The 16,337-nt window shown below is 41.1% G+C and overlaps 1 protein-coding gene across 2 annotated transcripts in view; it reads right to left on the minus strand.

Moving 5' to 3' along the window:
- Nucleotides 1–5,883: 5,883 nt before the first annotated feature.
- The window catches only part of LOC126298781 (uncharacterized), a 122,265-nt gene continuing 111,811 nt past the window's right edge, over nucleotides 5,884–16,337 (minus strand). For both annotated transcript variants that reach the window (XM_049990240.1, XM_049990241.1), the window contains exon 4: nucleotides 5,884–12,762. In XM_049990240.1, the coding sequence (XP_049846197.1) occupies nucleotides 12,276–12,762 (487 nt within the window). In that variant the 3' untranslated portion in view covers nucleotides 5,884–12,275. The remainder of the gene's footprint in view (nucleotides 12,763–16,337) is intronic.

Below are 16,337 nucleotides of genomic sequence, written 5' to 3' on the forward strand. Positions count from 1 at the left end.
GAAATATAATTAAGAATAGTTTTATGGATCAGCTGCTTAGCTTTAGTAGATTAAGTCCAACTTTAGGCAAATCTTAACAATAAAAGTACTAAGTCATTGACTGGTTGAGAACACTCACCTATAACACTACTGAAGGTTTCAATTAGTATGTTCTAAAACATACAAGATTAGAATAATTGGTTGTTATCGTTTTAAAAATTACAGAATAATGTATAAAATTGGTTTTGCTTTAATGTGTTTTTAGTTTTAGGCAGTCATGGGGAAAGTTCAGTTTAATGCAGCCTAACAATAGAGAATTATTAATATTTCCATTTAGAAATGACATAAAATATTTGTACATGTGATGTCTCTTCACTAAGTCCTTGAACAATATTATTGATAAATAAATATCGAGAAAACAGACATAAAATTTTTGAACACACAAGGTAGGCATAAATTCCCATAGTCCACTTATTTCACAAAACTCCAAAATATTTTAAGAGCAATAAATTTTATAGCTCTGTTGGATGTTTAATGAAATAACAAATTTAATGATGTACATCTGAACTGAATAGGAATTTGATTTTAAAAATTTAATCCAGTTTCCTTTCTCTTTCTTCATCTATACCGTGTTTATACCCGTACATTATGGAACTACATGATTTACAATATAATAACTCATTATATCACAAACAAATTTATCTTTATGAAATGTGAACCATAGTGACTAGAAAATGCTATGACATTCCATGAATTCTTTTTCAAGCAGACTTATTTCCCAAAAGATGGAAGGAGAACTAATCTACTTCCTATAACACCATCATTTTCCATGATGCAAAACCGCAATGGAATGTGCCTGTATATTTTGCAAATGGTGACTAAAAATAAATTAACTATGTACAGAGTATTTCTTTGAAAAGCTTATTTTTCCCAAAACATTGCTTGAGAAAGGCATGTTAATGTTTCTAGTTACACACTATATGAAAACTTTTGGTACTCAAGTCCACGTTCATGACTTTATGAGGGATACTACCAGTTAAAAACATCAACACAACATGGAAAAAGTTAAAAAGTCCTCAAAAAGTAATCTGCTGGTAAAGGTGTATAGGATACTTAATTTATCAGGCTGGATTTAATTATTGGACATTTCACCAATAAATTTATAAAAATGATGGCAGTGTAACGCTGCTGCAAAGTACATGTGTGTTTTTGGAATAACAGTCTTATCCCACATCAGAATATTTGAACTGCTTTATCATTATGTTTTGCTGTAGAACAACTACAACTGCAGTCTTTCTACACCTTATCCAAATATATTAAACTAAGATAGATAATAAAAAGTAGAATGATATTCCATCAACCCAGAATTAAGCTCCCAAGGAAGGTGAAATTAATAAGAAAGTAATTACATTCATCTGTTTTTAAGAGGTAATGGAAATAATATATACATAAAAAATCATTGAATTATGTTGGTTATATAACAGTACCAAAAGTAACTGGATCACATAAATCTTTCAGATAGTGCCATTTTCATTCCTAATTAGCAAAGTTTCATAATGGTTATGAGATGGATCAGTTATGGGAGAATTTGTGTCCAGATCCCATCCAATGATCCAGTATGGATCTATTGTTTCAATGAATAAGCTCAGGCGAATAGCAATATGGCACCTTCAATAACACATCTAAAATTATTCATCTGAGTCAGAGCCTCATAAATAATGAGCAATATGATGAACATAAGTGAACGATAAAGAGCAGATCCCTTTTCTACTTACAGACTAGAAATATAACCACTATTGTCTTTATAGAAGATCAAGAACCTTTTCATAACATAGTTAAGTTATAATAAATCACAACTATATATACAAATAGAAGATATATCACATAGAGCCAGTACTAATTACTATTTCCAGTGTTGTTTTAATGAACAGTCACATCTCACATAAAGATTTTGAAACTGTTAGTAAGGAAGTATGTAATGGCTGTTTGTTTTGATTAAAAGAAAAATCCTATCAACTGCCTGTCAAAACTTAATGAATATCAGACAAGTCAATTAAAATCTGACAAAGACTGAAACAAAAATACAGAATGCCAACTGTAAGACTTTTCCCAAGAATGGAACTTAAATCTTAAATAAGAGGTAGAAGAAAATGTATTGCTCATCTTAGATAAATGTTCACATCATAACAGCACAATAAGGCCAAAATTTGACCCTTACATGCATACAGTCTGCGCTGCCTATTGTTCTAGATGCAAAATCATGTTTTCAGAGAATTAATGAAGGTAGCCTGCAGTGTGAATTATAGTATAACTGCAAACTTCTTTCCAAAAAGAACAACATAGATCTTCATCTATTACAGTCCTGTTGCTGTACTGTCCTACAGCCCCTTTACATTTCAGTTCACACAATGAACTATTGTTCTTCTTTAAATATGATGCTGACTACCTTTGTTTATGACTAAGTGAAAAAGTGAAAAGTGTGAACTGTAGTGGTCACAAGTTCAATCATTATGAAAGAAATTAATCTGCAAGAAGTTTGTTTTGGTGTTGTTTCAGTGGTTTATGTGTCAATGTCGCAGATTACTTATTCAAACAGCTTCTAATTTCGTTCGTGAAACTGAATGTATCCGATTTCATACAATAACATTTAAGAAAAATCCGATGTGTTACTGGACTTCTAACACAACCTCCTTGTCCGTTGTCAGTGATAGTAACACTAAACATCAGTCGATATACTAAATATACTAAATTGCTACCATATCCCTTACAAGTTGCCATTACGTAGCGGAAGTCGGCTGCTGCCAAATGGATGATATGTTTTTTGAACAAAAATTCACCAAAAGGAAAGGATTTTGCCATGGGTGACTGACAGTGTGGACTGCGAAGAATTGCCGTGAAAAATTGCACGTGTCTCATATTGTCACTAGTGAATTGTTTACCCAGAAACCGCAGTTATAGTCATTTACTCGTGGAAATGTATAAGAATAACGAATATGACTAGCCTTAGTTGTAGGAATCCACTAGAAATCTTGATGTGGCCTGGGATCAGAAACTCTGTACCTTTGAAGAAAGCCAAAGTCTCCAGCAAGAGATAGACGATCCATTGAAAATTCAGCAACAAACAAAATACTGTAATTTTGATAAAAGCTATATTTGCCGTTATAACTTTTACCTTGCTTACGATGTTGTTACCCAGAACAAACAAATCCTTTTAGGTCCTTACGACTTTCAGCTATAGATCTAAGGACTCACTGGTTGATTAGTATCCTACCGATATTCAATCAACATCGTAATTTCTTAGGACTCCATATTGTCCTGTAACGTTGTTTTTCTGTTGACTCTTATTAATCTCTCAACCAAGTGTTAGAGTAGTGCCGTTTTTGGTTTAGAAGTAACATTCTGACACAGAGACAATAAAGTAATATCCTTACACAGGGAAGGATGTTTTGATGTAGCATCGAAGAGCACTGTGACACATCTTCTCTACCGTTTACCTAGTGCAGTTTTTCATGTTTTCATAATGTTCAGACGATACTGTCAGCCCCTTCCGAGATAGTTTGGGATCTCACCATTTCTCCCAGTTCATGTTTCTATAAACATACTAGATGAATAATTCGATCTAAACACGACCTCTCCAGTACTTGACCCATCCAAAGGCACATTACTATCTCAAGAGCATCTACTGTTCGGCTCTTCATGTGGGCATAACCAGACAAAAACTAAATGTTTTGGCTACCATGGACAATGAGAAGAGTCAGTGTTGCTTTTCTATCGTGATACACCTATTACTGCATGGCCACAGTTACAATGACGTTGTCTTTTCACCACACTGTAGCCACCACTACCACATAAGTTTCAAAGACACACTTGTGCGAATGTAGCCGGTCCGAATCTTAGTAGCGAACAAATTTTCATCGCCAGTGTTTGTCCGACAAATGGGAGAAAGGTGTTGCATGCTGTTTCTCGTAACCAGACTACACCAGAGTCCTAGGTTCAATTCCATTCTCATGGAGGGAGGATATACAACGGATCCCTCAATACCATTCGAGAAAAGCAGGCCATTTGTTGACACACAGTTTCACTTTCATCAACTACATCACTAATACAACATTACAGATACTGATTACATCATCTACACAACATAGTTACACCTAACACACGTAACATTGATCCCACCCAAATGGCGCCAATTACAAGCAGACTGTCCCAGATTTTTTGCCACCTTAATTCATCATCATCATCACATCATCATCACTATACCATTTCTATCTTTATCGCTCGGCTCTTTTCACAGCCCCACTTCCTTCATGAACGCATTTTCTTTATGTAGTATGATGCATTTGGTGATGAAGCGAATGGGAAAGGAGAAGACAGGAGGAGATTTATGAGGCTTCTGACCCAGCTTTCAGTTGCATAAGCTATGAACTGCAATCACCAAGAGTCTTTCTGAACTCTTCCACAGACACCTTCTGCAGCTAATGCTGAGTTTTTGGCAGAAGCTTTTGAAACACGTGTACAGATTCTTTCAGTCAAATATTTTTCCCTCTCTCTTCCTCCTATTTAATGGGGATACTTCCTGTTTAGGACACTGGAACTGAATTGAGGAAGAAATGTATTCAAATCCGGGATTGTTCATCCTCAATTAGGTTTCCGATTGTTTTCCTAAACCAGATCAGGTGAATATCAGAGTGGTACCCCATATAGGCTACGGTCGATTTTCTATCTCCATTCTTGCCCCTAGCAAATCCGTTCTCCATCTCTAAAGAGCTTATTATAACTTCAGATAAAACTTTAATCTTCATTCCTGCATTGTATATCTGACAAAGGAGATTGTGACTGTGTTCTATTAATGTCCCTTTTCTAAGGCAAGTTAAAATTACACGTAATAGATACTTGAAACTCAAGGCTGCGATGAATAAATCGCTGATGTCATCAGCATCATCTGTTGCAACCGCTCACTGATAATTTTTGGAATATTACCGATTTCTTGCTTATAAGATCATCTGCTTTATAAACATTGCTTGTATGAATTTTTTCGGCTCACATGTTGCTGTCCTAAGAAGTGGAATTTAATATTCAACACTATTTTTCTTATTAGTTAACGTTGTTCCACTTTACAGAGGTATCGACGTTTAACACATTAATACGAACATCTGTAACCAAATTTTAGTCTATTCGTCTTAAAATGTTTCGTTCTCTAACACGGATTAACAGCGAACGTAAATGATAACGTCGCTTATCGCTGAGTGTAACAGTCCTAACAGTTAGTTACTGACATGGTAGTCCTGCAAAACGTGCACTTAAAACATCGGTGTATTTTGTGATGGGAGCACACACTACGGAAGAGACAAATTGAGCTTGGGGGCATTTGCGGTGTCACAACTAACAACTACAAATTAAGAAACTATGATTTGTTAATGACTGATCACGGCATTCAGTTGCAATCAGTTTAAAATTCTGCTTTGCTCTTGTTTCTGTATACAGAGAAATATTGAATGAACATGTAATTGGTTCCAAAAGAATTACTACTGGCTTTCAAAATGTATGCGCTATAAACCGTGACCTACAATAGACAGAAAATAATCTAAAAACGTCAAGTAACTGACAGGAAGGAGCTGAGAGGGCCAGAAGACGGAGATTTAGCCTTTATAACCACGAATTACTTTTGGGGTCACAATAATACAGGATACGTCGAGTGCCCAAATCTGATGAGGGGATAAAATTAAGCAGTGTCACGTCATGAGATATTGCAGAGAAATTTGTAATGTCATCCAAGATACTGCTGCAGAATCTGAAGAGTAAGGCTATGTTACAAACAGCTAACAGAATTAAGTTGAATGAAGAGTAAATCCTCGAAACCATGCATCTCGTCACCTTCCTCCCCCCCCCCCCCCTTGACCACGTTTTCCTTCAGCAAGCTACACAATAAATTCCCATGACGTATAGTGAATTAGTATGCGAAACATGTGGCTAATAAATCGCAAGAATATCCACACCAGTGAAGTAGCCATCCTTCGTTTCTTAGTTACTCCAGGAATAATGATCGCCCACTGCAATAGGAATTCAGTCAGAAATAAAACAGCTATGTCATACTCGCTTTTGAGTCAATGTGAATACCGAAGTCACCGCAGGTTAGCATTTTTTTTTTAAACTTCTGCCTCACAGTATAAACAAATTTTAAGAACTTGATCAGTTTTGTTACGATCTGTTAACATTTTTGTGCTAAAGCAGTCAATTTCTCTTATAGGTCAAAATTTCCCTGCTCCGGCTTCATAAAAACTGGTGTACAATAAACCCTTTTTTAAAGTTGTAAAACGATTTTTCGTTTATGGTTCGCTTATAGAACGACAAATAGAGAAGATTTATTTGTTTTACAATGTAATTCTCCTAGAAGATAACCAAGTTTGTGTACACATAATTGCATCACTGAGAACATACTGTTTAAAACAACATGTAGAGGATGAAATAGGTATAACAGTGAGTGAAATTTGATAAATGTAAATGTCGTGTGACTAGGGCCTCCCGAGGGGTAGACCGTTCGCCAAGTGCAAGTCTTTCGATTTGACGACACTTCGGCGACTTGAGCGCCGATGGGGATGAAATGATGATGAGTAGGACAACATAAAACCCAGTCCCTGAGGGGAGAAAATCTCCTACCCCAGCCGGGAATGGAATCCAGGCCGTTAGCATTGACATTCTGTCGCGCTGACCAGTCAGCTACTGGGGGCGCACAGGGAAATATGATGACAACTTTCTATACCTTCGATTCACTAATATCTTTGGCTTAAGGAGTCGAGGACCATAACTGTTGGTCAACATGTACACTCTGATGGCGACAGGCATAGAAGGGCAAAGTGCCTCCATTAGAACCTAAAGCTAAACTGAACTCCGTACGAACATGCCTCGGAAGGCCCAACGATACCGACCGACCGCAGTGTCAACATCTCAACATCAGCCGATAGGCGTCGCTGGATGCAGAGATGGAGAGGAGTGTGGTTAGTACGTAGCTCTCACGGCCGTTGCCAGCTTTCGTGACCGGAGCAGCAACTTCAATTGGCCTCACAAGCGCTGAGTGCACTTCACTTGCCAACAGTGCTCGGCGGAGCTGGACGCTCACAAGCCCGACAGTGCGTAACTTCACTGGTATAATGGGAACTGTTGTTAGCACTGTGGCAAGGCCGTTGGCCCATTAGAACCTACCCAGTGTAAATCCGATGCCTCCTATCACTTAACAAGTGAATTTGACATACGGCGCTGTATGAGCTGAGAATAGTGTAGATGTAAAAGAAGCGCAACAGCACCATATTCATTGACAACACACTATCGAAACTAAATTTCACTCATTGCTGTGACATTTGGAATATGAAAATACTGGCATAAGTAAAGAAAAAAATTAATATACCCGAGGAACTGGAGGAGAAGTAATCGTAAAAGAGGATGTCATCTTTTCATGAAGCTGGGAACATTAAAGAAAAAAACATCACAGCAGAAAATGGCGGGCATACGTAGGGAAGTACAGCCTTTGTTAACTCACGTAGTCGAAACTACGATGGAAATTTGTCTGCGCTAAGCCTTTCGTGGTTGAGTTGATGCATATGTCCCACAACAGTAATATGCAGTTTTGAGGGTTTCGATGCCTACATCTCCCATTTGTCTATGGCAAGCACATAGCAATATACTTTCGAAATTTGGAGAAAAATACTTCGGACCATTGGGTGCATATGTAGAAGGCTGTGACCGGTCAAATTGGGTGGTGTGTTTATAGTGTGCCTCTTTCACAAAAATCAGATCAAATCATCGTCTTCTCCATTCCAAATATGTCTGAAATAACGAACTGTGTTTTCGTGTACATCATATATATTGGTTTGAAACATCAGTACACATCTCAATATTCTCCTGGTTTGTACATAATTTGGATGTAGTGGGACATATGTGACCCAGAAAACTTCATAGACTGTATAAAACTTTCGTGTGTGGTATATTAAAGCCATCTCTAAATGTTATGTTGAAAACTTGTGTGTGAAAGTTCATGTTTTTCATTGTCAGGAGAATATACATGTTTTGGTACTGATTTGTTCTACTTTTTTCCATAACTGCCATCTTGATAAAACCATTCTACAAACTAAATATTTAACTCTGAAAAACTAAGGTTCACGTGAAAATATGGATCTAGTCAGGTTCATCGGACACATGTGACCCACTTCACCGATTTTAAAAATCGGTCAACTTAAAAGTTTTGTTGTTGTTGTGAAAGTGAATTAGCTATCTCAAAGAATGACAGGGGTTGATGTTGTGTTTTTCAATTATATGCTGAAAGAATTTTGGCCTTGAACAGCTCGTCAGAATATACTCAACCAAATCTACACAGTAAAGCGTTACATTAAATTATTTCGAGAATATTTTAGTTTAAAATGTTTGCTGGGCAACCTCGTAAACTTAGAAAATAAAGATACGTAATATATCTGGCACCAGGATTTGTGAGTTAGCCACGAATTTTGGCAGGGACCTTTGAGAGTCAGATAGAGGTTCGTGCCAGGTTGTTGGTTTTTCTGGGTCACAAGGGGAGAGTATGAACTCCCCTCACCGATCTGATTCTTATTGACCCTGCGGGTAGGGCACGACTAGGATTTCAACAAATGTAAGCAGGAAGTCGCAGCCCTCAACTCGAGTTTGAAAATTTTAGACTTGCTCATATACTTTGTGTGGTCGGTAGAATTTATAAGCAGTAATTAGCCGAGCGAGTAAGCTCTTAGTTTCATATGAGCGAGGATTGTGGATCGAAGTTCGCTGCCAGTACTTTTACATTCTGCCTTAATTCTAACAAGAGATTTATTACGACTCTACAAATTATCAATTTCTAATCAGTCATTTATAATTTTCATAATCTTTTCCCGGTATCCACACGTGAGAGAAGAGCTACTTCTTTTGCTCCTTGATTCATGGCATGGACAAATGAACTTTTCAGAATAGAGGGGGTCTGCCGAAGTGAGGTAATAAAGTAATTCCTCCAAAATGTAGTCCGCTGGTGCAGCCTTGCGACGTTCAGGTTTAGAGGTAGCTGAAGAACGTTATAAAACGACTACAAAATTGCGCGTACAACATCGAAGAGAATAGGGTGTTTCTAGAGAACATTGCATAAAAATTCATTCAGTTGTACACCATGACCGAGAGTTATTTAGAATGTAAACCACGTTTATTTTGCAATACACACCTTGAAAAAGGCACTCACACGTAAAAATTCGGCATTCATTACATACGTTGTACGTCGCAATAATGACTGTTTTCCATGTTTCTACTATCAGTATCATCCTAATTCGTGCAGAGGTCCATAGGCTGCACATAATTGATGCAAGTGTGAACACAATAATATAAATAAAATGATTATGGTTATTTGACTGAGAGTTATCGTGTATCCTTATTTTTATTTTCAGTCTTCTTAGGGAATTTTTCTTCTTTTTTTAAGATAAATATTACGAAAATATAAATGAATCATTAAATACTGATAAGCTGTGCAGTAATAATAAAATAAGTCTTTTGATAGAATTACGGGGGAATGAAAAAACGATATTGGACCGAGAGACCACGACCTTGTGAAACTGCGTACTTATTCGCTCGCTACATACTCATTGAATACAAGTGACCATACAAAGTACATATAACCCGGGAAGGCCCAAGAGCTGTCTACCGGGCGCCGTGTCATCCTCTGCCTTGCCACTGCGGTATGAACGAGCATGTGGTCTGCACACCGCTTTTACGGCCACTTCGAAGACTTTCCAGACCGTGGAGCCGCTACTAGCCGGTTAAGCTGTTCCTCAATTGGTATCACGAGGTGAGTGCACCACGTACCAATCCTCCCACCTAGGAAAAGTCGTTGACAGTAGCGGGAATTGAACCCAGGTCTATTCCTGGCGGAGGTTCGGGTCCTCCCTCGCGCATGGGTGTGTGTGTTTGTCCTTAGGATAATTTAGGTTAAGAAGTGTGTAAGCTTAGGGACTGATGACCTTAGCCGTTAAGTCCCATAAGATTCACACACATTTGAACATTTGAACCCAGGTCCCGAGTATGGTAGGCGTCTACGCTGATTAGTCAGCATCGGAGGAGGACCTACAAATTACTCGTATATAAGCTCGCCTAAAATTTTCAAACACGGTTTTGTCGAAAAGAGTTGATATTTGTATCTTGTTTAAACGTGTTCAAGTCCTAGTCGCGCCCTACATACCCTATCACCGTGAATCGAAACGGCCCATTGGTAGTATATGAAGTACGGTACTGTAGCGACAACAGACGTGTCAGTTTCGTAAGTTCCGACATGGTCGCGGATTAAAACAGTGATCCAGGAAGAGGAGAATGAATTTCTTTTGTTTCCACCAATCGTGGGAAATGGAATACAACTAGTAAAACGATTACGTCCATATGCCATAACGAAAAATTATTACTTTCATGGAACATGAACTTAAAGTATGACGAGGCATGCCTGTTTTATCACTAGGCCTAGAATAATAGAATTTTTCGTTTCGGCATATTTTACTGTTCTAAGAGGTAATCTGTTCACTAGCTGTATTCCGTTTCCCATGAATTTCTGCAGATCTGAAGATGGTCATTGCTGACTGAAACCGGTAATCTAAGGACCGAATGTTTTGTGATCATTGGCGGAAATAAAAGAAATTCATTCTAGACGTGCCACTAGGGAGTCTATAGCCAGCCCTCGTTCCAGCTTATTACGATGCCGACGACTGTGACGATATATGGGCTATTGCATCTGAAATGGAAGAACTATTTGCTATAGATTGCTAGGTCCAACTAAGCTAAATTCTACATCCCTACACAAAATACCCGTAATTTCATTCGCTATCGATTGTTTCATTTCAGCTCGTCAGCATTTCACATCATTCTATAAACAGAAAAGAAACTTTCTAACTGAAACTTCTACAGTTTAAGAATATGAGACACTACCTAGCACTACGACGACAGATGCAATGCAAGAATTATCAGTTCCTTCTACACATATTTTTTGCCGAGTGCACAGCTCCTTACTTTCCAAATCCAGAGTACAAGTAGATGAACCATTGCAGTTATCTCTTTTATCGTACTAAGTGTAGCACTTTATCACAGGTCGCTCGAAGTTTCCTGGAGATCTCAGGGAAATCCTTCCAGTAGAAATTCAGTTCAAAGACGCCTTATTGATTTTAAGAAAGCTTTCACTTTATCTTGCCCTTTTATTTTTACGTTCAGGGAGTCCTCGAGTGGAAACAGAATTAGGAACACGTTCACTTGTTATTGACGTTCTGCAGGTTTACTGTCGGATCTTCTCGAAGAAAATAGAGACTGGCCGCGCGGTTACAGGCGCCACGTCACGGATTGCGCGGCCCCTCCCGCCGGAGGTTCGATTACTCCCTCGGGCACGGGTGTGTGTGCTGTTCTTAGCATAAATTAGTCACGTAGTGTGCAAGTCTAGGGACCGATGGACTCAGCAGTTTGGTCCCTCAGGAATCCACACACATCTTGGGTTTGAAACACTTTCTTCATACCTCAGAATCAGATTTAATCGTTCTTCGAGACCGAAGTAAGATTCAGAACGGAGGTTAATCAGTTTTGTATAACGTGTAAGCAACTATTTTGTGGAAACATAGGGACACTTTCAAAGTGGCAGTGATCTCTCATTTGCAGCAGACGAATACAAAGAACGTGCGAGGTATATCCGTCCCTTTGATAGTGCGTGAATAAGCACAACCGACGCAAAGGAAATAGGATGCTGTGCACTAAAAGCACGTTGCCTCATTTTATGGTCTGTTAAGTTTCTCAGACGTGCAACCAACAATTACTGCACGTGCCACTGGAGGAAATATATAAGTGCGATTAATTCTTTTGCACGTCATGTAGTCAGCTGCTTTATGCAACATTAAAGACACTGTCAAAATGACAAATATCTCTCAGCTAGAAGAGAATCGTAATAGTCGGAGACGACGAACATCCGTGGTAGGCAGATATCCAGGTCTCTGGCAATACGTAATGAAGCACAGGAGATCGATAGTGAGAAATAAGGATTCGGAGCACTGCGTCGTTTAACTGTCTGTTACGTTTCTCAGACGTGAGTACACGTCCGTTTCGACGCAGGAATCGTAAGCGCGATAGGTTCAAAGAGTGTCGTCAGTCTTTGCGAACCGTAAACTTTTACAGCGGTACGTTCGGAGGCACTTGTAGCGAGCCATTCAGGAAGATTGTCATTCGTTGTCGCAGGTTTTGGTGACGATAGATTTTTGGTGTTTAGCGTAGAGAGCACTGTGGCGGCGTCGGAGTTAGAGGACGACCGGCGAGGCGGGCGACGCGGCGTCGGAGCCCTGGCGGGAGAGCGGCGCGCGCCGCGGCCGGCCGTGCGGGTGCGGGTGCAGGTTGAGCGGCGGCAGGTTGGGGTGCTCGATGCACGTGGGCGGCGACACGCGCGGGCTGCCCTCCGACAGCTCGCCCAGCGGGAACGCGTCGGCCGACGTGCCGTCCGCATCCGAGTCGACGAACGCCGAGTTGTCGAAGTTGGTGGGCGTGCTGCCGGAGGCGGGCGGCGGCGGCGCCGCCTTGCACGAGGGGGGCGGCGACGCGGGCCTCCGGGCGCAGCCGCCGCCCCCGCCCTCAGCGAGGTGGTGCGCCGTGCCGCGCGGGGTCAGCATGGCCCAGAGCGCCATGCGGCTGTCGGCGCTGTGCGGGTACAGAACGGCCTCGCAGCCCTTGGAGACCCTGCCGTCCAGCGGCGGGCCATCCAGGCTCAGGGTGCCCTTTCCGCTGCGCGGCCTGAAAAGCAAAAAATGGTTCAAATGGCTCTAAGCACTATGGGACTTAACGTCTGAGGTCGCCGGCCGGGGTGGCCGAGCGGTACTAGGCGCCACAGTCTGGAACCGCGGGACCGCTACGGTCGCAGGTTCGAATCCTGCCTCGGGCATGGGTGTGTGTGATGTCCTTAGGTTAGTTAGGTTTAAATAGTTCATCAGGGGACCTCAGAAGTTAAGTCCCATAGTGCTCAGAGCCATTTGAAACATCTGAGGTCATCAGTCCCCTAGACTTAGAACTACTTAAACCTAACTAACCTAAGGACATCGCACACATCCATGCCCGAGGCAGGATTCGAACCTGCGACCGTAGCAGCAGCGCGGTTCCGGACTGAAGCGCCTAGAACCGCTCAGTCACAGCGGCCGGCCACTCTGTTTTCACTTACACGGGCAGTGATCAGGCGCTCACGAAAGAAACGGAAATGCGTTCTAGCAACTTCATTAATAAACTAGATACGGTGACCACCTCACTTTTTAAACTGAACTGTGCCATTTTTGCCTCCCAGGAATCGACTCATAGTCATCTACCCTTTGTCAGATTAGCTTATACGAGTGCATTTCCGCATCTGTGGTTCGTACCGTCGCTAGAATGATTTGACGTATGCGAGGTTTAGCACTGGAAACTCTTAACTTCTAGTGCGAGATGAAGTTTTAACATTTTGTGTTTTACCTTCGTCTTCTCGCGTGGGTTATGTCTGTTCCTTCTGAATGGCTGACATTAGTTATAGCATATTTGCTGAAACCAATTACAGCTACCTAAGTAGCGTTAGTATTAATTCTTTTTCTGCTCGGATGCGTCGATAAGGACCGCGTGCCAATTTCAATTCTTTATTCGCTGAAAAAAATGACTCTGAGCACTATGGGACTTAACATCTATGGTCATCAGTCCGCTAGAACTTAGAACTACTTAAACCTAACCAACCTAAGGACATCACACAACACCCAGTCATCACGATGCAGAGAAAATCCCTGACTCCGCCGGGAATCGAACCCGAGAACCCGGGCGCGGGAAGCGAGAACGCTACCGCACGAGCACGAGCTGCGGACTTTATTCGCTGATCTGTTATATTCTTCTAGTTTTGTTTCATCTGTCCACTACGTTTTTTCTTGCTGTCCTCTTCGTGCCAGTCTGTTTTCACTGTTCACTACGTTTTTTCTTTCTGTCCTCTTCGTGCCAGTTTTTTTTCACTGTTCTACCATGGAGTACTTCTACAGTCAATACTTTTTTCCACCTATACACTTCTCTGTCAGTTGTTTCCTCTACTTTTATATTTTTTTTTCTAAATCATGCTTTACTTCATGAAACCAAATTGTTGACTTCTTATGCTACAAATATTTGAAGATTTTTTTGGTTAATCTACTGTCTCGCATTCAGTATAAATATCTAAAAAGTACCAGTTTTCTTTTTCTCATTACTTCTGATATATTTTCCATGTTTAGATAAACTGCATTTTATGAGTTCCGAAGGTGGTGTGGCCATCGTAGAGCGAGCTAGTACTCGCCTTTGTTGCCCATGTTTCTTATGTGTATATCTGCCGACCCAGTAGTTTGCTGGTGGAACTTCCTCGAAGGTTCTCTATATCGTTCTTTCAGTCACGGTACATCGTCCAGTACGTGCAGTTCTCTCAGTGGATAGTTCCGAGAGAGGTGTAGAGCCAGTAGCAGACGTCGGACGTGAGTGTCGGCCGCATTGCCCCAAGCAGCTTTCGCATATTCGAGCGTATGTCGTATGAGGCACTTGTAGACAGGAAGATAGACGTGGGTGGGCAGCATATAATATGGGCTGATAACTGGATATAGGTCCCTCAGTCGTCCAAGTGCCCTGCCATGTGCGTCTTCCTGTATCTTGGGGCCACGTTAGATGTCTGTCCAGCGTGACGCCAAGGTACCGGGCAGATGATGCCCAGTTTATGACTATTCCCTTGACGATGACAGGCTGCAGGGCTGCTGGCACCACCCTATCCATAATGAATATTGCCTGCGTCTCGCTTGGTTTGAATGCTAGCCGTCATTTTTTGCCTGGTCATCGAGTTAAACTGTCGCCATCTGAAGTCTTCGCTGCAGCGTCTGTGCATGTCCAAGACCATGTTGTCAGCGTATAATGCCAACTTCACCCAATGGTGTTGTGGGTATGTCTGCTATGTACAATGTATATAGGAGCTGGGCGAGGCACCGATCCTTGCAGTACACTGATTGTGGTGGAGTAATGATCCTTCTTGCCAGCATGTCCATGGAAATTATGTCCATCCAAATAGTTGCACTGTAGTCTCACATGTGCATTTCGGACTCCATGTATTAGCAATTTACACAGTAGTCTTTCCTGCCACGCAGTCGAAAGGTTTGACAACGTGGAGAACTAAGGCTCCAGTGAAGTCATGGTGGTCGAAGACCTCTTTTGCATCCTCCACGAAGTGCTGTACTTGCTGGATTGTAGAATACTCTTTCCGGAATCCGCACTGGACGTCTGATAAACGATTTTCGGCTGCCCCATGGTCTAGTAGGCGTCGTAGGAAGAGGCGATCGAACACCTTGGATACTCCCGAGAGTATGCTTATCGGTCGATAAATTGTGGGGAGTGGGCGTCTTTCCCAGGCTTGGGGATGACTATAGTAGTTAGTTTAGTTTAGTTTAGTTATTTAATGTTCTGTAGATCATTTTTACGATTATTTTATCGATATGATGTGGAAAAAGTCAGATTAAAAGATATATACACACAAATGAATAGTGGTAATATTAATATTACTGAAGTTTTTAGTCCTACACATGAAACTACATTTAGAGGTAAACTTTTTAAAAATTAATTTTAATTTTTTTAACAGTTCTGAAACAGAAACTCGCCCATGGAATAGAAGGAGTTGCCCAAAAGAAATGATTTTAAGCTAGATTCAAAACTTGATCTGCTATCTGCCAGACACTTTATGTTGTTGGGCAAATGACCAAAGATTTTTGTTGCTGAATAATGTACTCCTTTTTGAGCAACTGACAGCTTCAATAACGGATAGGAAAGGTCATTGTTCCTTCTAGTGTTGTAAGTATGAACATCACTATTCTTAGCGAATGATCTTCCCATGCTTCCACACTGTAAGGAAGTCGTCTGTCCATGTTACTGCGTTGAGAAGGAAAGCTGAAGGGTCAAAAGGTGGTGGCGGAAATTATAGAAGCATGTCGTTGTAGATATGTGTCGTCCCTCTAGCCTTCCTTGATGCTAGGCAGTGAAGCTCGCACTGCCCTCTTCAGCAGTAATTGGTTCCAAGGCTTCTTCATCTCTGTGTGGTTCGAGGAATCATAGCAGCCTTTTATGGAGCAGATGGACGAAAATAGCTCGCAAAACCATCCCCCAGGGCATTGGGTTTTGTATTGGGATTGCTGACTACGACATTTCACATTTTAAGTGCAGGAAGCCGTGTTGTTTTGTGGAGGAAGTGTTGTGTCTCCTTCCAGGCAGAGCCATCCCAGAATTTTAGGGTGCAACATCTGTTGGCCCTTATTAGACTCCTTGCGTACTTTTCGGCGCTTTCGGTTAAGCAGACACTTCATCGA

Source organism: Schistocerca gregaria, chromosome X, assembly GCF_023897955.1.
Source record: "Schistocerca gregaria isolate iqSchGreg1 chromosome X, iqSchGreg1.2, whole genome shotgun sequence".
In the NCBI taxonomy this organism is placed as follows: domain Eukaryota; kingdom Metazoa; phylum Arthropoda; class Insecta; order Orthoptera; family Acrididae; genus Schistocerca; species Schistocerca gregaria.